Source organism: Rhinopithecus roxellana, chromosome 10, assembly GCF_007565055.1.
Source record: "Rhinopithecus roxellana isolate Shanxi Qingling chromosome 10, ASM756505v1, whole genome shotgun sequence".
NCBI lineage: Eukaryota > Metazoa > Chordata > Mammalia > Primates > Cercopithecidae > Rhinopithecus > Rhinopithecus roxellana.
The window spans coordinates 103245551-103268986 of NC_044558.1; the positions used below are offsets into that span (position 1 = coordinate 103245551).

General features: G+C 52.8%; 1 protein-coding gene across 3 annotated transcripts; it reads right to left on the bottom strand.

Annotated features, from left to right (window-relative positions):
• Positions 1–1835: 1835 nt before the first annotated feature.
• Positions 1836–20465, bottom strand: PUS1 (pseudouridine synthase 1). 3 transcript variants are annotated; one of them, XM_010378568.2, is made up of 6 exons: positions 20281–20465; positions 19544–19772; positions 17438–17575; positions 9279–9381; positions 4044–4735; positions 1836–2185 (listed from the first exon to the last, which is right to left on the bottom strand). In XM_010378568.2, the coding sequence occupies exons 2-6, from the start codon at positions 19760–19762 to the stop codon at positions 2138–2140; spliced, it is 1200 nt and encodes a 399-aa protein (XP_010376870.1). In that variant the 5' UTR covers positions 19763–19772; positions 20281–20465; the 3' UTR covers positions 1836–2137. The 3 variants fall into 3 exon arrangements, with proteins under 3 accessions (XP_010376870.1, XP_030795773.1, XP_010376869.1); XM_030939913.1 differs by having other exon boundaries at positions 20358–20414; XM_010378567.2 differs by having other exon boundaries at positions 19878–20408.
• Positions 20466–23436: the final 2971 nt, after the last annotated feature.

The window sequence follows — 23436 nt, forward strand, 5'->3', positions numbered from 1 at the left end:
TGCTTAGAACCAAGCTCCTGCTAGTTCTCCAAACCCATTCCTTTCCCTATCTCCCATTCCAGTTAACGGCCCAGTTCATCCATCCCTCAAACCCAAAGCCCAGTGGGCCTCACACCTGCACTCCCTGGCTCCGGAAGGGTGAGCCCCACTGCTCCTCTGGCCAAAATCCCTAAAACTGGCTCCGCTCCCCTGGACACCCCATGCCCTCAGAGCTCACTGCCCACCTGTCCTGCCCCACTTCTCACCTACGGTGTCCACCGCGTCATGGGCACATGCACGTGCATCACTCACGCACTGCTGGGGCGACAGGCGCCTGCGCATGAGCCACATGGGTTGTTGGGACGTCAGGCGCATGTCCATTAGTTGCATGCGCTCGCTCGCTGCTCACGTGCGCCCATGGGCTGCAGGCTGGGAGGCCGCCCGTCTGCACAGCACTTCCCGCGCTGAGCCCCTCCGCGGGCTCCCGGCAGCCCGCCACCGAGGATCCCCTGCTCCTAGGTAATGCAATGTGTTTTGTTCTGCGCTGAGCGCCACTTCAAAAGCAGTCATCCCCAGCCTCCCTTGCAGTTGCAGCTACGAACGGCCCCTGGATACACCTGTGACCAATGACGTGAAGCCGCTGGTGGGGTCTTCCAGAAAGCTCCACTAGAGGCCTGTTCTGCAACACGCCCCCTCCTTCTCCCCTCTGCCCCAGCCCTCACCCGCCTGGCACCGGGGCAGTGCTGAGGCGAGTCCCGACCTGCAACCAGGGCAAAGGTTGCATGCACGGGGCTGTCTAGGAAGAGGAGCCTGGGGATACCACCCCTCTCAGGGGTGTGACGGGTCAGCGTGGCCCCTGCTCCAGTGGCCCCCACAGCCCTGCCTTGGCCCCACCCCACAGAGCACAGGCTACTTTTTTTTTTTTTTTTTAAGGAGTCTTGCTCTGTCACCCAGGGTGGAGTGCAGTGGTGCGATCTAAGCTCACTGTAATCTCCACCTCCCGGGTTCAAGCAATTCTCCTGCCTCAGCCTCCCAAGTAGCTGGGATTACAGGCGCCCATCACAGTGCCCAGCTAATTTTTTTTTTTTTTTTTTTTTGAGACGGAGTCTCGCTCTGTCGCCCGGGCTGGAGTGCAGTGGCCGGATCTCAGCTCACTGCAAGCTCCGCCTCCCAGGTTCACGCCATTCTCCTGCCTCAGCTTCCCGAGTAGCTGGGACTACAGGCCCCTGCCACCTCGCCCGGTTAGTAGAGACGGGGTTTCACAGTGTTAGCCAGGATGGTCTCGATCTCCTGACCTCATGATCCGCCCGTCTCAGCCTCCCAAAGTGCTGGGATTACAGGCTTGAGCCACCGCGCCCGGCCTTATTTGTACTTTTAGTAGAGGGTTGCTCCATGCCGGTCAGGCTGGTCTTGAACTCTCGACCTCAAGTGGTCCGCCCACCTCGGCCTCCCAAAGTGTTGGGATTACAGGCATGAGCCACTGCGCCTGGCCGGTTTTTTTTCTTTCTTTTTTTTTTTTTTTATTGCAGTGGCAATCAGGACAGCGTCGACTTCCCCAGACTCAGGCAATCCTCCCACCTCAGCCTCCTGAGCAGCTGAACTACAGGGCACGCCACCATGCCCAGTTAATTTTTTGCAGAGATGCGGTTTCACCATTTTACTCACGCTGGTCTGGAACTCCTGTACTCAAACGATCTGCCCACCTCAGCCTCCCAAAGTGCTGGGATTATAGGCTGAGCAACCTCCTGGGCCTGCCTCAGGCCTATTCTCAATAGGATAACATGCTCTGCTCATCTCTCTGGATGAAAAAAGTGTAAAAAAAGACTAAGAAAAAAGCAAACGAAGGACTGACTAAGCAAAATTTGTACTTGTTTAATAAGAAAATCACTTCTTTAAAAAAATAGTTATTTACATGCTGAGGTTTATCTGTGCAATGCAAGAGCTGAAAATAGATTCGAGAAAGGCTGTTCCTACAAGGAAAGGTCCTGAGGTGACAATGCCAGGCCACATCTGCCAGGCAGGCCTGAGAAACCATGGTTCTCATGGCTGGCAAAACATGGCTGCAGCGATCCCAGCTTCTTGCTGCCCACAGGGATGGCACGCCTGGGCGCACACTGTGAGCTGCTCAGAGGCACTCTGGTGGGCAGCTCCCACCACCTCAGTCGGTGTCTCCATCCCCTTCGCTGCCTTCCAGGGGACTGGGCACCTGCAGAAGAAGAGCACATGGAGAATGAGAGGCAAGCACTCTCCCCCACTGCTCCTGAATGCCCGGAGGTGCCCATGACAGGTTCGGCACAGGAGCCTTGCCCCCACCATTCCCTCATCAGGGGCAGAGGCTCGCATTTGTTCTCGGTCATCTCTTAACCAGGTCAGGAACCTGCGCAGGGAAAGGCAAGGGCTGGGGACACTAGAGGGGCCCTTGTTGGGCTCCTTCACATTCTCACAGGCTGCACTGACCACAGGAGAAAATAAAATGGGGCCATTTGGAAACTCAACAAATGCAGGTGCCTCGGAAGTATACATGCCTGTCATCAGGGGAGTCAACAGCAGTCCACTGGCCCAGGCCAAATTGGCACCTGGGCTGTATTTAGCCTGCACTGGGCTTGGGAAAAATTTACTACCAGCACTTAAAAAGGGGAAGATTTCCCATACCGAGTATGCAATGCTGGTTTCCCTCAACAACATTTAAGCATGCGGTCACTGTCACATTCCAACACGGCCACCACCAGCTGCCACTGAGCCACGAGTACCCCCTTCAGATGAAACGAGGGCTCCTGGCCACCGCTGGCCCCCTACTCCCTGCCATCCCCGGACTGGGAGCCTCTCATTGCCCCATCTATAGGATGGCTTGCCAGGTGCCTGGCCCCTCGCCTGCCCACCCTACCTCCCTGGGGCCTGCACACACTGAATTTGCCACCCAGGTATGCAGGAAGGACTCTGTTTTCACAGATATCTAGACACGAAGAATCTCCCTGAGCCCTGCCTGAGAATGTCACCCTTTGAAACCTCACTGGGCCACCATGAAAGAACTCAGGCTGGCCGGCCGCGGCAGCTCACGCCTGGAATCCCGGCACTTTGTTAGGCTGAGGTGGGTGGATCACAAGGTCAGGAGTTCAAGACCATCCTGACTAACACAGTGAAACCCCGTCTCTACTGAAAATACAAAAAATTAGCCAGGAGTGGTGGCGGGCACCTTAGTCCCAGCTACTATGGAGGCTGAGGCAGGAGAATGGTGTGAACCCAGGAGGCAGGGCTTGCAGTGAGCCGAGATCGCGCCACTGCGCTCCAGCCTGAGCGACAGAGCGAGACTCCATCTCAAAAAAAAAAAAAAAAAAAAAAAGGCCGGGCGCGGTGGCTCAAGCCTGTAATCCCAGCACTTTGGGAGGCCGAGACGGGCGGATCACGAGGTCAGGAGATCGAGACCATCCTGGCTAACACGGTGAAACCCCGTCTCTACTAAAAATACAAAAAACTAGCGGGGCGAGGTGGCGGGCGCCTGTAGTCCCAGCTACCCGGGAGGCTGAGGCAGGAGAATGGCGTGAACCTGGGAGGGGGAGCTTGCAGTGAGCTGAGGTCTGGCCACTGCACTCCAGCCTGGGCGACAGAGCGAGACTCTGTCTCAAAAAAAAAAAAAAAAAAAAGGAAAGAAAGAACTCGAGTTTTGGGGACATCTCTCACCCCAGAGCAAAGAACTGAGAATGACAATTTCATTCACTTAGCTTTTAGCTCCTGCACCTACGATCCTGTATGTTCCAGCTCTAAGCTACACTCCGCAGCTGTCTAGCCGCTGATTGCGCTCCGTGCCAGGTCCATAGTAGGTGTGCCGGCAGCAAGCCTGACCCGGGGTGGCCCTCCCAGGGTTGAAAAGCACCTGGTGGCGGAGCAAGTGGGTGGCGCAGGCAGGCAGACAAGGAACATCTCAAGACCGCCTGGCCCTGCTCCTGCAGCCGCTGTGTGGCCTTGGGGGGAGTGACACACTTCTCTGTGCCTCAGCTCACTCCTCTGTACAATGGGAACAATGTGGGCCTGTGCTCTGCTGAGCACTGCTGGGAATGTGCCCCTACCTTGGCGCCTGTGCCAGCTGCCGTGAGAGCGGTGGCACTGAAGTTGTGGACAGGCAGGGTGCTCAGCCACTGGGCCATGGAGTGCTCATCTCGCTCAGTGCTGATGATGGTGGGGTAGATGTGCTCCTCCTTGAAGGCTGCGACCTTGCCCTCCTCCTGCACCCAGTCCAGCGGCTCATGCAGCCCATCGTTGCCAAAGCGCTGGTTGTACCTCTCGAAGTGCACCCTCTCCAGGACCAGGCCAAGTCCCGGCGCCTTGGGCACGTCCACCTTCTCTGTGCCCCAGCTGCGCTCCAGCACACTCTCAGAGGCATAGCCCTTCACGATGGCCACCGCCAGGCCGATCATCTTCCGGATCTGATGCATCATGAAGCTCTGACCCTTCACCCTGATCACTGCGAACTCCAGGCCCTCCCGCACAAAGGGTTCCTCGCAGTACATCTCCAGGATGTAGCGGCGGGCGCTGGGCTCCTGGGGCCCCTTCTGTGAGGTGAAATTGTGGAAGTTGTGCGTGCCCTTGTAGCAGGCCAGGAGCCTGTTGACCTGCTGCAGCGTCTCGGCGCTCAGACGGTAGGTCTCATCCTGCACATCCCGGTCCTTGTGCGCAAAGGCAAACGTGGGCAGCAGGTAGCAATAGGTCCTGGCATCACATCTGTTCTTGGAGTTAAACCCACCTGTGACCCGCTTCAGTCCTAGGAGAGAGGCGATCAGGGAGGAGAGAGGCAGGTGAGAAGTGCCTGGATGACCAGGGAGCGGCCTGAGCACAGCGTGAGCCCCAGTGTCTCCTCACCCAGAGCACCAACCAAGCTCCAGCAAGCATCGGCTTCTCTGGGGAGGGGACAGCCACAGGTTGGGGAACAGGCAGAGGAGGACAGTGGACAGGAGGGACAGGTGCAGTGCTCTATAAGGTGACTGAATTTACAACCATTTATTGTAATTTTCCAATAGCGAGAAGATACGAAATGTCTCCAACACAAAGAAATGATAAATGCTTGGAGTGATGGATCTACTTATGCTAATTGCCCTATTTGATCATTACACATGACTAGAAATATCACACATTATTGTACATAAGTGTGGATAATTATTATGCATGAATTTAAAATACTAAAAGCAGCTAGGCGCGGTGCAGTGGCTCATGCCTGTAATCCCAGCACTTTGGGAGGCCAAGGCGGGTGGATCACTAGGTCAGGAGTTCGAGACCAGCCTGGGCAACATGGCAAAACCCCGTCTCTATTAAAAATACAAAAATTAGCCAGGCATGGTGGCGGGTGCCTGTAATCCCAGCTACTTGGGAGGCTGAGGCAGGAGAATTGCTTGCACCCATGAGGAGGAGGTTGCAGTGAGCTGAGATCATACTCTGCACCCCAGCCTGTGCGACAGAGCGAGACTCTGTCTCAAAAAATAATAATAACACACCAGGAGCGGTGGCTCATGCCTGTAATCCCAGCACTTCGGGAGTCTGAGGTGGGCGGATCACGAGGTCAGCAGATCAAGGCCACCCTGGCTAACAGGGTGAAACTCCATCTCTACTAAAAATACAGTAAATTAGCCGGGTGTGGTGGCAGGTGCCTGTAGTCCCAGGTACTCAGGAGGCTGAGGCAGGAGAATGGCGTGAACCCAGGAGGCAGCGCTTGCAGTGAGCTGAGATCACACCACTGCACTCCAGCCTGGGCAACAGAGCGAGACTCCATCAAAAATAATAATAATAATAATAATAATAATAAAAGCAAAAAAAAATTGTTAAAACAAAGGAATTGGGCTTTTGTGCACTAAACTCTAAATCTGTAGCATACTTAATCTCGGAATTAAACACATATCCAAACAACAAAAACAAAGGGTGTGTTAAAACCCAGTGCTGGCAAAGAATCCAGTGTGAACTGGTGCAGCCCACCCTGGAATAAAACCCCAGATACAGGGGAAGTGTGTAACCCCAGCTCAGAAGTCGTGTGAATTCTACAGATAAGGCCATACAGGCAGCACTGTTTGCAACAACAAAAACCACTGGAAACCACCTTAGAATTTCAGCAACTGCAGGCTGACCTAATAAATTCCAGAATATTCGTAGGATAAAAAAGGATGCAGCCCTGCAGGTCAGGAACAAGTCTCCAAGAACTGAGGGCACGTCCCCTCCAAGATGCCTTGAGCGCTAGCAGCACCTCACAGGTGCTCAGTGAATATTTGTTGAATATTGAATAAGCAAAAATTAAAGACAAATGAAGACCTACATGCAGGGGGATCCAATCTGTTGTGGACATCTATGTTTAAATGGAAGAATTCTAGAAGAGTAACCCTCACTGAGAGCACCAACTTCAGGGGCTAGGAGGAGAAAGCTCTGCCTGGACTTGCCTCTGCTGTACTGCACACCTCCTCCAGGAGCTTGCATTATGGCTGAGACATGCAGGCCCCTCCAGCTGCTAGGATTCCACCACACCTCAGGAGTCTGATTTTTTTTTTTTTTTTTTTTTTTTTTTTTTGAGATGGAGTCTCACTCTGTTGCCCAAGCTGGAGTACAGTGATGCAGTCTCAGCTCACTGCAACCTCCACCTCCCGAGTTTAAGTGATTCTCCTGTCTCAGCCTCCCGAGTAGCTGGGATTACAGGCACTCGCCACCACGCCCGGCTAACTTTTGTATTTTTAGTACAGATGGGGTTTCACCATGTTGAACTCCTGACCTCGTGATCCGCCCACCTCGGCCTCCCACAATGCTGGGATTACAGGCATTGGATACTGCGTCCAGCCAGGAGTCTGCGCCCAGCCAGGAGTATGATTTAACACCCAACTATGGTTTCCCATTTACAAGGACTGGCCTGGGCCTTGTGACCTCACAAGCAGTGGGGTGCCTCCACACAGCCTGCCAGGCCCAGGTCGCTAGTCACATGGATGCCATGGGCGCTGCCACCGCATGCCTCGTGCTTTTGTCTCCAGTCATGTTTGTTTCTGAGTGACTTTTTTGATTTTTTTTGGTTTTAAAGATTCCATTTCATAAACACTGAACATCACTAGGATGTGCTGCAAGCATAATTCTGGTTGTTTCAGACATAACTGCTAAGAAAGGCTGAAAAGTGCCGGCAGATGGCCACGCTGCACGCCTGGGGAGGGCCCTGACAGCCTGCGCCGCGGCATGTGGGTGACAGCGACTACCCAACAACTGCACAGACGTGGCACTGTTGAGCATGATGGGGATTAATCTACAGAATACTCACCATGCAAATGAATGGGAAGAGACCTCAAACGCAACTTTCAGAGGCCTTATTCTATGGGAAGTTTCTCAGGAGGAAATTATCCTCAGAAGGCAGAGGAAGCCCAGCATAACAAAAATAAAACTATTGTCGGGTGCGGTGGCTCAAGCCTGTAATCCCCAGCTGCTGGTAATCCCAGCACTTCAGGAGGTCAAGGCAGGTGGATCACCTGAGGTCGGGAGTTCAAGACCAGCCTGACCAACATGGAGAAACCCCGTATTCACTAAAAAGACAAAATTAGCCGGGCGTGGTGGCACATGCCTGTAATCCCAGCTACTTGGGAGGCTGAGGCAGGAGAATCACTTGAACCTGGGAGGTGGAGGCTGTGGTGAGCCAAGATTGCGCCATTGTACTCTAGCCTGGGCAACAAGAGCGAAACTCCATCTCCAAAACAAAAAAATTAATAAAAAATGAAACTATTGCTGGGTGCAGTGGCTCATGCCTATAATCCCAGCACTTTGGGAGGCCGAGGTGGGTGGATCACCTGAGTTCAGGAGTTTGAGACCAGACTGACCAACATGGTGAAACCCCATCTCTACTAAAAATACAAAAAAAATTAGCCGGGTGTGGTGGTGTGTACCTGTAATCCCAGCTACTGGGAAGGCTAAGGTGGGAGAATCGCTTGAACCCAGGAGGCAGGTGGAGGTTGCAGTGAGCCGAGATCACACCACTGCATTCCAGCCTGGGCAACAGAACAAGACTCCATCACAAAAAAATAAAAATAAAATCAACAGGGATTACTGAATCCTATTTATGACTCATACATAAATGTTCATAGTGGCTTTACTTCTAATAGCCCAAAACTGGAAATCACCCAGTGTCATCAGCAGGTTAAGTGTATAAACAATTCGTGATACATGGCAGAACGGAACAGCCCGCAGCAATGAGAAGGAACAGACTGCTGACATACACAACAGCATGGATGAATCTTAAAATAGTCAGGCTGTGGGCCGGGCACAGCAGCTCACGCCTGTAATCCCAACACTTTGGAAGACTGAGGCAGGTAGACTGATTGAGCCTAGGAGTTTGAGACCAGCCTGGGCAACATGGCGAAACCCCATCTCTACCAAAAAAACTAAAATTTAGCCGGCTGTGGTGGCGTGTGCTTGCAGGCTGAGGCGGGAGGATCGCTTGAGCCCAGGTGATCGATGCTACAGTGAACTGTGATCGCAACTCCAGCCTGGGCTATAGAACAAGACCCTGTCTTCCTGTCTCAAAAAAACACTTCTCTCCAAGCAGACCAGTCAGGCAGACAACAGTTCTGTTTTCTTGGGATTACACCAAAACAAAAAGGAAAAGAAAACAGAGCAAGATGATAGATTCACGCCCAGCCACACCTATCATTACATTCAATATAAGTGGCTTCTGGGAGGCCAAGGCAGGAGGATCCCTTGAGCCCAGGAGTTCAAGACCAGCCTGGGCAACAAAATGAGACCCCATCTCTACAAACTCAAAAATTAAGTGTGGTGGCACACACTTGTAGTTCCAGTTACTCAGGAGGCTGAGGACCACTTGAACCTGGGAGGCGGAGGCTACAGTGAGCCATGATCACACCACTGGACTCCAGCCTGGGTGACAGAGCAAGACTCTCTCAAAAAACAAACAGAATAAATGAATCAATGGGTGTACGTTAAGTTGCCTGTACCTGCCACTTAAAAAGTAGAGAGTCCCATTTTAAGAAGGCCTAAAAATTCCATTTATCAGGACTTCCATAAAAGGGAACAATTGTTCATTTTAACCACGAATTTGGATTTTCACATCCAGTGTTTGCTTCAAACAAGGCACCTGTGTGGCCACAAGCACCGCCAATGAGAAGCCGTCCACTCCTGTCTAGTTGCTCCCATTTCTGAAGAAGGTCAGAACCAGCTGCAAAGCAACTCTGACTACACTTCTGCATCAGTGACAGGTGGAAAAGGCAGGAGCATGCATAGCCTCGTGTCTCTGCAAGACTATCTACAACCAGGCGTGCGGCCGCCAGCACTGCAAGACTTACCCAGGATCCGAATGTGAGACGGAAGGTGGCTGTTGATCTTTTCTAGAATGTCGTCAATCAGCCACACCTTCAGGGATACCACCTGGCCGGCTGCGGACACGCCCTGTAAAGAAAGCAGAAAGGGTGACGGAAGGTGGGTCCCTCGGGCCTCGCACGCTGGTCTCTGAGACAGAAGGACGACGCGGACCTTGTGTCGTTTCACACATGAATTCTGCTGTTAGAAACGCATCTGGGCCGGGCGCGGTGGCTCAAGCCTGTAATCCCAGCACTTTGGGAGGCCGAGACGGGCGGATCACGAGGTCAGGAGATCGAGACCTCCTGGCTAACACGGTGAAACCCCGTCTCTACTAAAAATACAAAAAACTAGCCGGGCGCGGTGGCGGGCGCCTGTAGTCCCAGCTACTGGGAGGCTGAGGCGGGAGAATGGCGGGAACCCGGGAGGCGGAGCTTGCAGTGAGCCGAGATCGCGCCACCGCACTCCAGCCTGGGCGACACAGCGAGACTCCGTCTCAAAAAAAAAAAAAAAAAAAAAAAAGAAAGAAACGCATCTGGAGGGAATCATCCAATATAAAAATAAAGCTCTATCTGCCAACGGAGTGCATGCAGGAGCACTTATAAAATAAACTATTAGGAATGAATTCAAAGCCCAAGAGGAAACATTAAATGACGGAGCATAAATATGACTCTGTGCAGACAGAAAGCAAAGCACCACATAAGATACGACCCCCACCCAGGTGCAATGGCTCACGCCTGTAATCCCAGCACTTTGGGAGGCTGAGGCGAGCAGACCGTCTGAGGTCAGGAGTTTGAGACCAGCCTGGCCAACACGGTGAAACCTGATCTCTACTAAACATACAAAAAATTAGCAGGGTTTTGTAGCGTGCGCCTGTAGTCCCAGCTACTCAGGAGGCTGAGGTGGGAGAATCACTTGAGCCTGGGAGGTTGGAGGTTGCAATGAGCCAAGATCCTGTCACTGCACTCCAGCCTGAGTGACAGAGTCAGACTCTACCTCAAAAAAAAAAAAAAAAGATATGACTCCCAAGGATTGGGGAAAAGAGAAAACACAACTTAGAACCAAGGGCAGAGTGAGTAGGAGGTCCTCACTTGAGTCAGAACAGCAGTGGCCCTAGGGGAAAGGGAGGGGCCTTCTGGGGACAGGCAGTGGGTACACAGGTCGGCACACAGGTAAAAACTGATCAAGCTTACGCTTAAGACTAGCACGCTTTACTGTTGTATATTATACCTCTTTTTTAAAGTAAGTTTCTATAGATTTTGTGTTGGATTCTTTTTCAGACAAGGTTTGGTCTGTCACCCAGGTTGGAGTGCAGTGTTGCCATCTTGGCTCACAGCAACCTCGACCTCCCAGGTTTGAGCAATCCTCCCACCCCAGCCTCCCAAGTAGCTGAGACTACAGGCAGGCACCACAATGCCTGGAGAGTTTTTAAAATTTTTTTGTAGAGACAGGGTCTTGCTATGTTTCCCAGCCTGGTCTGGAACTCCTGTCCTCAAGTGATCCTCCCACCTCAGTCTCATAAAGTGCTGGGATTACAGGCGTGAGCAACCATGGCCGGCCAAGGAGATCGTTTCCAATTAAAGGAAGCTCTAGAGACATGATAACTGAATGCCAATAATGATCCTAGATTAGATCCCCGACCAATTAACAAAAATAAAAGGCATGCCACAAAGAAGCTGAAGAAAAAGAAAACAGAAAAGACAGTTTCCAACTTTAGACAACATGTCAGATGGTGGTACTCTTATCAATGCTGAATTTCACACGAGTAATAATTTATAGTGTGAGGTTGCTGAAGGATGTCACAGTCCCTAGGAGACTTGTGCTAAGATGTTTCAGGGTAAAGGGTGATGATGTCTGCAATTTACTTTTTTTTTTTTTTTTTGAGACGGAGTCTCGCTCTGTCACCCAGGCTGGAGTGCAGTGGCCGGATCTCAGCTCGCTGCAAGCTCCGCCTCCCGGGTTCACGCCATTCTCCTGCCTCAGCCTCCCGAGTAGCTGGGACTACAGGCGCCCGCCACCTCGCCCGGCTAGTTTTCGTATTTTTAGTAGAGACGGGGTTTCACCGTGTTAGCCAGGATGGTCTCCATCTCCTGACCTCGTGATCCGCCCGTCTCGGCCTCCCAAAGTGCTGGGATTACAGGCTTGAGCCACCGCGCCCAGCCTGCAACTTACTCTTAAACGGTACCATTTTAAGATAGAAAAGGCCAGGCACGGCCAGGCGCAGTGGCTCACGCCTGTAATCCCAGCACTTTGGGAGGCCGAGGCAGTCGGATCACGAGGTCAGGAGATGGAAACCATTCTGGCTAACACGGTGAAACCCCGTCTCTACTAAAAAATACAAAAAACTAGGCGGGCGAGGTGATGGGCGCCTGTAGCTACTCAGGGAGGCTGAGGCAGAAGAATGGCGTGAACCCGGGAGGCAGAGCTTGCAGTGAGCTGAGACCCGGCCACTGCACTCCAGCCTGGGCGACAGAGCGAGACTCCGTCTCAAAAAAAAAAAAAAAAAAAAAAAAAAAAAAAGGCCAGGCACAGTGCCTCTCATTCATAATCCCAATACTTTGGGAGGCTAAGGTGGGAAGACTGCTTGAGCCCAAGAGTTCAAGCCCAGCCTGGGCAACACAGCAAGATTCTGTCTCAAAAAAGGTAAAGATAAATAAAACGAAAACAAACAAAAAAAACGGGTCAGGTGCGACGGTTCACGCCTGTAATCCTAGCACTTTGGGAGGCTGGGGCAGGCGGATCACCTGAAGTTGGTCGTTCGAGACCAGCCTTACCAACATGGGAAACCCCGTTTTTACTAAAAATACAATAAATTAGCTGGGAGTGGTGGCGGGCGCCTGCAATCCCAGCTACTTGGGAGGCTGAGGCTGGAGAATCGCTTGAACCCGGGAGGTGGAGGTTGCAGTGAGCCCAGATCATGCCATCAAACTCCAACCTGGGCAACAAGAGTGAAACTCCATCTCAAAAAATAAAATAAAATGAATTAAAACACATACACACACACACACACAACTATGACAATATGGTAAAAACCTAACCTTGGTGAATCTGGGAAGACTGTGCTTATGGCATTCTTCTTAAGACTTTTATGAAGGTATGAAATTTTCAAAATAGGCCAGGGCGCGGTGGCTCAAGCCTGTAATCCCAGCACTTTGGGAGGCCGAGACGGGCGGATCACGAGGTCAGGAGATCGAGACCATCCTGGCTAACACGGTGAAACCCCGTCTCTACTAAAAAATACAAAAAAAAATAGCCGGGCGATGAGGCGGGCGCCTGTAGTCCCAGCTACTCGGGAGGCTGAGGCAGGAGAATGGCGTAAACCCGGAAGGCGGAGCTTGCAGTGAGCTGAGATTCGGCTACTGCACTCCAGCCTGGGCGGCAGAGCAAGACTCCATCTCAAAAAAAAAAAAAAAAAAAAAAGAAATTTTCAAAATAAAAAGTTGGAGAGTAAAACTGTTGAGATGTTCCACTGGCCAGACCCACACATGGAACGTGACAGAAGGAAACGAGCTGTTCTGAAACAAGATGACTTTAGGTAAATACACAACAGATTTCAAAGACTTAGCACCAAAAAAGGGAAAGAAAATACATCTCATTGCCAACCACTCTGTACCGACAAGAAGTTGAAGTTGAGAATATCGGAGACATCCTGGGGGGATAGGGACAACAGCTATTGAGGGACACCCGGTATCTCTGGGATGGCCTATGTCTGGCTGTGGTGATGGCTGCACAGCTCTGTGAATATACTGGAACCACCGAACTGTATACGTTCTTCTTTTTTTTTTTTTTTTTGCCAGGCTGGAGCTCAGTGACGCAACCTCGACTTACTGCCACCTTCATCTTCCATGTTCAAGAGATTCTCGTGCCTCAGCCTCCCAAGTAGCTGGGATTACAGGTGTGACTCACCATGCCTGGCTAATTTTTGTATCTTTAGTAGAGATGGGATTTTGTCATGTTGGCCAGGCTAGTCTCGAACTCCAGGCCTCAAGTGATCCATCCACTTTGGCCTCCCAAAGTACTGGGATTACAGGTGTGAGCCACCACACCCAGCTTGAACCGTACACTTTCTTTTAGGTTTTTCGTTTTGTTTTGAGATGGAGTTTCACTCTTGTTGGCCAGGCTGGAGTATAATGGCAGGATCTCAGCTCACTGCAACCTCCATCTCTCAGATTCAAACGATTCTCCTGCCTCAGCCTCCTGAGTAGCTGGGATTACAGGCATGTGCCACCATACCTGGCTAATTTTTATATTTTTAGTAGAGACGGGGTTTTACCATATTGAACAGGCTGGTCTCGAACTCCTGAACTCAGGTGATCTACCCGCCTTGGCCTCCCAAAGTGCTGGGATTACAGGCATAAGCCACCACGCCTGGCCTGAACCGTACACTTTCAATGGGTCAATTGTATAAGAGTGAATTATATTTCTTTTTTTGCTTTTTTCTTTTTGAGATGGAGTCTCACTCTGTCACCTAGGCTGGAGTGCACCATCTTGGCTCACTGCAACCTCCGCCTCCCAGGTTCACACAATTCTCCTGCCTTGGCCTCCTGAGTAGTTGGGATTACAGGCACCCACCACCACACCGGGATAATTTTGTATTTTTAGGAGAGACATGGTTTCTCCATGTTGGCCAGGCTGGTCTCAAATTCCTGACCTCAAGTGATCCGCCTGCCTCGGACTCCCAAAGTGCTGGGATTACAGGCGTGAGCCACCGCGCCTGGCCAAGAGTGAATTATATTTCAATAAAGCTATTTTTAAAATCTGAAACAAAAACAAAATGTTAAACAGCCGAAATATACACACACAAAAAATAAATAATAGGCCGGGCGTGGTGGCTCACGCCTGTAACCCCAGCACTTTGGGAGGCCGAGGAGGGTGGATCACCTGAGGTCAGGAGTTCGAGACCAGCCTGATCAACATGGAGAAACCCCATCTCTACTAAAAATACGAAATTAGCCAGGCATGGTGGCACATGCCCGCAGTCCCAGCTACTTGGGAGGCTGAGGCAGAAGAATGGCTTGAACCCGGGAGGTGGAGGTTGTGGGAGCTGAGAGCTCGCCACTGCACTTCAGCCTGGGCAACAAGAGTGAAACTGTCTCAAAAATAAATAAATAAATAATAAAAATTGTAAAATGTTACTGTGTTTTCATCCAAAGGGCAGGGCACTCGGGTGTCACCATGTCGGCCTCATGGATCTACTTCTGTAGGTTTTCCAATTGCAACTGAGAAAACATATTAGAATGAAACTCTCTCTCTAATAACAGCAGAACTAAAAATAAAGACAAGGACCCTATTTTGAAATGCTGTCTTCATCGGCTCCAACAAATTGTTCCTTTCTTCTTCCCTGAAAACAATCAGAGAGCTGCAAATGGAAGAATCAAAAAGAAAATGGAAATAGTAAGACCCCCCAGAACTCTCTACCTGGAGCCATCAAATGCCATCACCCGCTAGGAGTGAACCTGTGGGTCCCTCTTTGTGTTCCCCCCTCTATGCGACGGCTCCAGTACACGTCCATGGACCCCCAGGGACCGGTGTGCCTTTGCAACTAGGCGTTTGTGGGAACAAGAGCCACAGCTTTATTCAGATTCCCGGGGGTCCTGACCGACAAAAAGTTACGTCTCTGAGAGACCCCCAATGCCCTCAGGCAGCCTGAGAGCCATGTGAGAGCCAGATACTCCGAAAGGCAACGATGACAGATATCACATTCACTGATGCCTTATACATGCTACAGAAAAGCTGTCTGTTCTCTCCAGCTGTGCTGTCCCTGTCTGCCAAATGTTGGGCTGCAGGTGGCAAGCCACCCAGGTGCCGAGACGAGAGACTGAAGGCACGAGCTGTTCCAGTATATAAAGAGAATAATTAGAATAAGAAAAGTTATACTAGAAACAGAATACAGATATGATTATATATAATATCAATATTTGTAGTATTATTCTTTATTATTATAATAATCTCTCTTCTATAATTATAACCTAGGAAAAACCAGGCCATACAGAGTCAGGAGCTGAAGGGACACTGTGAGAGGTGACCAGAAGACAAGAGTATGAGTTCTCGGTCACTCCCAGCTAAGGGCCGCTTGGTCTAGTGGTAGCGCCAGTGCCTGGGAAGGCACCTGATACTTAGCAGACCGGGAAAGGGAGTCTCCCTTTCCCTGGGGCAGTCAGAGAACACTCTGCGCCACCACCTCTTGTGGGAGGCCTGACATGACCCAGGCCTGCCCGCAGTCATCTGGAGGCTTAAACGTCTCCTGTGGTGCTGTGCTTCAAAGGTCACACTCCTTGTCACTTGCATGTTCCGCCTGTACACCTGGCTCCTCCTTTTAAGTTCTTAGAAGACAGCAGTAGCAGAATTAGTGAAAGCATTAAAGTCTTTTATCTTTCTGACAAGCGCATAGAAGAAATGCTGACGTACGCTGTCCCCCTCTCCGCCTCAGCTACCACAAAGGGAAAGACCCCTGTCCCGTGGACACGTCACTCGTGTGACCTTATCAATCACTTGAGATGACTCATACCCCTTACCCTGCCCTTACCCTGCCCCCTTGCCTTGTATACAATAAATAGCAGTGCACCAGGCATTCAGGGCCACCAGGACTCTGCACGTTGGTGGCAGTGGTCCCCTGGGCCCAGCTGTCCTTCCATCTCTTTGTCTCATGTCTTTATTTTTCTACGATCTCTCGTCTCTGCACACGAAAGAAAACCCACAGGCCCTGTAGGGCTGGACCCTACACTGAGTCCCTCCTTAAAGACATCTCCATTCCCTGTGGCGGGCCACTCTGCCCACATCCAATCCCATGGTTCAGTTCCAAGCACAGCAATGTGGCGTCACAGGACCACTTGGCATGTGCTGCCACACAGCCAGCAGCAGCGTCCAGGGTGGATGTGCAAACCCATCGGAAATGGGTACTCAGCCTTGTGGTTCTGAAGGGTCAGTGCTGGGTCACCAGCCTCACGCAGCTGAGACCATGTGACAGGTCCAGGGTGGTGGAGATGTGACGAGCGTGGGCTTCGCACACACACACACAGTATTACATTCATCCCATGAAGAGATTTTTATATGGATTACATGCTGAAATAAGGATATCCTGAATATATTGAGTTTATAATACAGTGAATTATTTATTAATTTCAAGCCAGATGTGGTGGTTCATGCCTGTAAATCCCAGCACTTTGGGAAGCCAAAATGAGAAAATCACTGGAGCCCAGGAGCTGGAGACCCCTGGGCAACACAGCAAGACCTCATATTAAAAAAAAAAAAAAAAAAATTGTAGCCAGGCATGGTGGAGTGCCTGTCGTTCCAGTGATATGATTTTGCTGTGTCCCTGCCAAATCTCATGTTGAATGGTAATCCCCACATGTCTAGGGAAGACCTGGTGGGAGGTGACTGGATCATGCGCACGGTTTCCCCCATGCTGTTCTCGTAACAGTGAGTGAGTTCTCACAACATCTGACGGTTTTATAAGGGGCTCTTCCCCTTACTCTCTTCACTCTCTCACGCCTGGCCACCATGATCTAAGTTTCCTGAGGCCTCCCCAGCTATGTGACACTGAGTCAGTTAAACCTCTTTTCTTTATAAATTGCCCAATCTTGGGCAGTTCTTTATAACAGCGTGAAAACAGACCAATTCACCCAGCTACTTGGGAAGCTGAAGCAGGAGGACTGCTTGAGCCGCGGAGTTTGAGACTGCAGTAAGCCTGGATCATGCCACTGCACTCCAGCCTGGACAACAGAATGAGACCCTGACTCTAAAAAAGGAAAGAAAAGGGAATGTTGCATCATACAAGTGTGGCTCTCTGCCTTCGTAGCCACACAATCACATTTGCCTCAGAGTGAGCCTGATTGGAGGGTCGAAGGCAGACGTTGCGGCTGCCCCTGTGCCACCTGCAGGAATGTATGTCCCTGAGAACAGAATCAACACAAGAGAAAGCTAAGACCAGAGAGAACACAGAGCCCTGCTGGCAGGAAGCACCTAGATCCGGCTATACCTGAGCTGACCAAGCTCCTAGACATCTCACCTATATAAGGTGTAGGCTAGTTTGATTTGCACATCATATGTGCTCAGAAGCAACATAACAAGTCAGGACACTGAGCTGGAAAGTGGGCCGGGTGCTGCTCATATCAGCCGGGAAGGGGCAGAGAAGGCCGTCACCCACCTTGTCTGTCCGGGCACAGCGCTGAAAGGACATTTTCCTCATGTCCTCGCCATGATTTTCAGGAATACAGCCTGACTGGACAAGGGCAGACACCAAGTCATCTTCAATTGTTTTGAATTGTGAGGACCCAACATTCCTCTGAAAAAGGAGACAAAAACAGGTTTCACATTTTGCAGACAGGAGTCGCCATGTTGCCCAGGCTGGTCTCAAACTCCTGGTCTCAAGCGCTCCTCTGGCCTGAAGTGCTGAGATTACAAGTGTGAGCTGCCACGCTCGCGTGAAAACACTGTATTCTGCTCACTCGCCCTGAGCCTGGGCTGCTCCACGCCAGGGGATGGGTAGCGTGGAACGGAATCAAAACACAGGTTTGACTGAACCTGTGCACACACCTACTTCCACAATCAGTTACGACATCAGTGCTGTGGGTGCTACCTATACTTAAACAATATAACATCAGATGTAAAGTAATCCATGGTCAGGCACAGTGGCTCACACCTGTAATCCCAGCACTTTGGGAGGCCAAGGTGGGTGGATCACCTGAGGTCAGGAGTTCGAGACCAGTCTAGCCCACATGGTGAAACCCCGTGTCTACTAAAAATACAAAAAGTAGCCAGGTGTGGTGGCGGGCTCCTGAGACAGGAGAAATCGCTTGAACCTGGAAAGTGGAGGCTGCAGTGAACCGACAGTGCACCACTGCACTCCAGCCTAGGCGACAGAGAAAAACGCTGTCTCAAAAAAAATGCAAATAAAAGTTAGTCAGGTATGCTTTTAATCCCAGCTACTCAAGAGGCTGAGACAGGAGAATCACTTGAATCTGGGAGGCAGAGATTGCAGTGCACAGTGGTTGGCTGGGCTCGGTGGTTCACCCCTGTAATTCCAACACTTTGGGAGACGGAGGCAGGAGGATAATCTGAGACCAGGAGTTCAAGGCCAGCCTGACCAACATGGTGAAACCCTGTCTCTACTAAAAATACAAAACTAGCTGGGCGTGGTGGCAGGCGCCTGTAGTCCCAGCTACTCGGGAGGCTGAGGCACAAGAATCACTGGAACCCGGGAGGTGGAGGTTGCAGTGGGCCAAAATCCCGCCACTGCACTCCAGCCTGGGCGACAGAGTGAGACTCTGTTTCCAAAAAAAAGCAATCCATTACTTGTAACTTTCACCATAAAAGCTGTTACAACAACTTGCCAAAGTTAAGCATTCTTTTCTTAAACGTTTGTTTCAGTCAGACACTGCATGCACTGCACGAACTTCTGTGGATAAGCTTAAAGATGTTTAAAGAACACAGAACCAGGCAAAGCCACAGTGTTAATTACAAAAAGGAACGTCTGCCTGAGGCCAGTCACAGTGGCTCATGCCTGTAATCACAGCACGGGGAGGCTGAGGCAGGAGGATCGCTTGAGCCCAGGAGTTTGAGAGCAGCCTGGGCAACACAGCGAGTCCCCATTCCCATAAATAATAAGAAACTTAGCAAGACCCTATTCCTGTAAATTAAAAAAAAAATTATTCGGGCCATGAGGTCAAGGACACTTACAGTCCTCAATGCTTGGGAGGCTGAGGTGGGAGGATCTCTTATGCCCAGGAGGTGGAGGCTGCAGCGAGCAGTGGATGCCCCACTGCATTCCAGCCTGGGCCCCAAAGGAAGACCATGCCTCAAAAAGAAAAAAAAAATACGCCTACCTGAATGCACCCACACCCTCTACTTTCCAGAAAAGGAAGTGGGCTGAGGATAGAATCCTCACAACTTTAATACTTAGTTCTGTCCCCTTAACGCACACGACGGCAGGCTCTTCGGAGCTAAGCCGCGCTGTCCACCGTCCTCAGCAATGAGCATCAGTACACCTAGCTCCTCTTCACACCCTATTTAGCAGGTGCTGTCAGCACTCCCATCCTGAAGATGAGGACTCGAGCACACAGCAAGTGAACCCCGCCCCAGAACACAGTGGTTAGCCGCAGGGCCGGCCTGATGGAAGGCAGCAGCTCGCGCGCAGCAGGACCAGTGAAGGCTGCTTGGGCCTGCACCTAAACCCAGCCGGACCCACCGCTTCCACAGCGGCCGCACCTGCACCTAAGCCCCGCGGGACCCGCCGCTTCCCGGGCGGCCACACCTGCATGCCGTGGTAGCCCTTGCCCGAGTAGGCCATGAGCAGCACGATCTTGCGCTTGGGCAGCTTCCCGCGCCGCTCCTCGTCCCCACCGCTCTTGACCTTCTTCGCCGGATGCTCGCCGTCCTCCCAGACGCGGACACCCCCGGCCCAGCAACTGCGGGACCTCCGATCCTGGGGGCGCGCGGATCCCGCGGGCGGTGGCTCCGCGTTCCCGGCCATGCGCGGCGAGCTGCAGAGAAAGGTAGCGTGAGCGGGGGTCCTGTCGGCACCGCGCGGGGTGGGCTGGGCTGGGCTGGGCGGGCGTGGCGGGGTCGCCCGGCGTCGCGGTCATTACCAGGACGGACGCGGTCCCAGGCGCAGGGTCCACCGTCCGCAGGCTCCCAACAGCGCGCGAAGATGGAGGCCCATGCGCAGGCTACCAGCGAACCCGACCCCGCCCTGACCCCGCAGTGTCCCAGCCCCGCCTCTGCCGACCCCTAACCTCCCGGACCCTGACGCTGCTGTCCTGTTCCTGCTGACCCCTGACCTCCGGGAACCCGGCGCCCCAACCACTCTCTAGCTAACCTCTGACCTCTCGGACCCGCACACCCCAAGCCCACTCCTGCTGACCCCTGACCTCTCGGGCCCCGCGCCCAAGCCCCGCCTCTGCTGTCCCCAGACCGCCCCGGGACGCTGACGGATAAACTCCAACGTCCCCCGACACCCAGGTTAACCTCTGACCTCCCCAGCCCCTTCACCTCCCGCCCCGCCCAGTGGGCTTTCCTCGGGAGTCGAGGAGACCCGGACCACCCGCGTAGGGACCAGAGAGGCTCGCCTCGCATCAGGCCCCACTCCCTACGCGGCTGACTGAGCCGGAGCCGGACCACGTGGGCGAAGGCGGAAGTGAAACGAGCGGCTGGACGGCGGCCGAGCGCGGACAAAAATTCTTCGGGAGAAGAGGCGGGGCGGGGACAGGGATGAGAGGGATTTGCGAGGTGGGATGGGGGCGGAGATTAGGGTGATGGGGCGGGGATTAGGGTGTTGGGGCGGGGATTTTGGGGTGTTGGGGGCGGGGATTGGGGGGTGTCAGGGACGGGACACGAAGCCCTCCCGGATCCGGCACCGCGGCCGCGCGGCGAAACGTGCGAGCAGTGGTCGTGCCGCCGCCGCCTCCCGGGTGCTGTCGCCCGCCCAGCGGAGCAGGGGAAACTCCGAGCCCACGCCGGCCCCGCTCCTCTCCGCTGCCGGGTCCCCTCCCACGTGCTCGGCCCCCAGACCCTCAGTGGCACCCACCCTGTGCGGCCCTCGTGTGGCCTCAGCCCCGCGCCCCGTCCCGGTTCCACAGACGCTGGGGCGCAGGGGCGGCTCCGCCCTGGCCTTCACCCGCACTGTGGAAGGGGTCACCGCTCACCGCAGCCTCCGCCTCCGGGCTCCAGCGGTCCTCGCAGGCGCGCGCCACCACGCCCAGCTAATTTTTTCTTATTTTTTATAGAGATGCGGTCTCCTGAAAAGTGGCCACTTTTTTTTGTGGCGGGGAATCAGAGTTTTGCTCTGTCGCCAGGCTGGAGTGCAGTGACGCGATCTCGGCTCACTGCAACCTCCGCCTCCTGGGCTCAAGCGATTCTCCTGCCTCAGCTTCCCGAGTAGCTGGGACTACAGGCGCGCGCCACCACGCCTGGTTAATTTTTTTTGTATTTTAGTAGAGACGGGGTTTCACCGTGTTGGCCAGGATGGTCTCGATCTCCTGACCCAAAAGTGCTGGGATTACAAGCGTTAGCCACCGCGCCCAGTCTCTTTTTTTTTTTTTTTTTTTTTTTGAGAGGGAGTCTCGGTCTGTCGCCGGGGCTGGAGTGCGGTGGCCGGGTCTCAGCTCACTGCAAGCTCCGCCTCCCGGGTTCCCGCCATTCCCCTGCCTCAACCTCCCGAGTAGCTGGGACTACAGGCGCCGCCACCTCGCCTGGCTAGTTTTTTGTATTTTTTAGTAGAGACGGGGTTTAACCGTGTTAGCCAGGATGGTCTCGATCTCCTGACCTCGTGATCTGCCCGTCTCGGCCTCCCAAAGTGCTGGGATTACAGGCTTGAGCCACCGCGCCCGGCCTTTTTTTTTTTTTTTTTTTTTTTTTTTTTTTTTTTTAAGAGACCAGCTCACTATGTTGCCCAGGCAGATCTCCAACTGCTGAGCTCAAGCGATCCGCCTGCCTCCCCTCCCGAAGTGCCAGGATTCCAGGTGTGGCCACTGCGCCCACCACTTCCTTGCCTCCTCTCCCAAGCTTGCCCTCCTGTCCTCCTGCTTTTCCTTAAAGAAACTCATATGATTCTGGGCCCGCCCAGATAATCTGGCATAATCTCAAAATCCTTAATCCCATATCTAGGGCCACAATTCAGCCAACCACAAGCTTGAATTTGGGGAATGGGCCATGGAGGTGTTGGGGAGAGCATGCTCCTGGCAGTGCAAGGATGGGGAGGCAGGAGCCAGCCGTCTGCAGCAGCCCCACTCCTGCCCTCCAGGGGCTGCACCTCCTCCTACAGGTGAGGACTCAGCAGGGCCTGGGCACTGTGCCCACCTGGAGTATGTAGGTAGAGAAACCACAGGGCTGCGTGATGAGGGACTGATAGGAAAAGAGGGCCAAGGGGCCTGGGGCCAGGTTGTGTGGGGCCCTGTGGCATTGGCTATGAGTGAGATGGGAGCCCCAGGGATCCAATCTGACACCCCTTTCCAAGGGGTACTCAATGGGCTGTGTGTGGCTTGTGAGGAGCTGGTGGCCCAGGCAGTAAGGGGAGGCAGGAGGGTGATGCAATTGGCCAGGTGGGAGGGCAGCTCACCTATACTAAATGACCCCCCAGGAGGGTACCCCTCCACCAGCCCAGGCTCCAGGACTGAGGCAGGGGGTATGGACAGGCACCCAGGGGGCCACAGTTCTGTGAGAGTGCGGGCACCAAGGCCTGGTCCCGCTGGCTTGGAGTGTGCAAGGATGAGGTCCCTCCTACACTGCCACGGCTTCCCCTGGGCCCACCCTCACCACCTGGCTCTGGCACATGGACCTTTACAGCAGCTTTATTTACCACTGCCCAAATGTGGAAACAACTAATATATCGGCAGGTGAATGGAAAAACTGTGGTACCTCCAGACAATGGAATACTATGCAGCTCTAAAAAGAAATGAGGCCAGGCACGGTGGCTCATGCCTGTAATCCTAACGCTTTGGGAGGCTGGGAGGGTGGATCACTTGAGGCCAGGAGTTTAAGACCAGCCTGGACAGCGTGGCAAAACCCGTCTAAAAATACAAAACTTGGCCGGGCGCGGTGGCTCAAGCCTGTAATCCCAGCACTTTGGGAGGCCGAGACGGGCAGGATCACGAGGTCAGGAGATCGAGACCATCCTGGCTAACACGGTGAAACCCCGTCTCTACTAAAAAATACAAAAAACTAGCCGGGCGAGGTGGCGGCGCCTGTAATCCCAGCTACTCGGAGGCTGAGGCAGGAGAATGGCGTGAACCCGGGAGGCGGAGCTTGCAGTGAGCTGAGATCCGGCCACTGCACTCCAGCCTGGGCGACAGAGTGAGACTCCGTCTCAAAAAAAAAAAAAAAAAAACAACTATGAGGACAGGAAGATCAGGGGCGAGTGGAGCTAGGCTGGGAGAGGGGAACAGGTGGAACCCAGAGGACCTTAGGGTGATGTGTGGCATGACACCTTTGCAACACCCAGTGTACATCAAGTGACCCCATGATGTGAACTGCGGACTTTGGGGGGTAACACAGAACCTGTTGTATTAGAAGTGTCCATGATTTTTGAAAATCTAAAATCTGAACATTGGGTTCAACAGCAGAGACAAAGGCACTGCACGAACCTGACGTGTTACTGACGGGAGAGAGGGCAGATGACTCTGTACATCCTACTCCATTTTCCTACAACTA

Bases quoted from the DNA above. Each gene is read 5' to 3' on its own strand.
- PUS1 (XM_010378567.2), bottom strand. From the start codon at position 19,951: ATGGGCCTCCATCTTCGCGCGCTGTTGGGAGCCTGCGGACGGTGGACC. The intron at 19,773-19,877 runs GTAATGACCGCG...CTTTCTCTGCAG, and splicing joins CTGGGACCGCGTCCGTCCTG to CTCGCCGCGCATGGCCGGGA. The intron at 17,576-19,543 runs GTGTGGCCGCCC...CTCCTTTTTCAG, and splicing joins AGGGCTACCACGGCATGCAG to AGGAATGTTGGGTCCTCACA.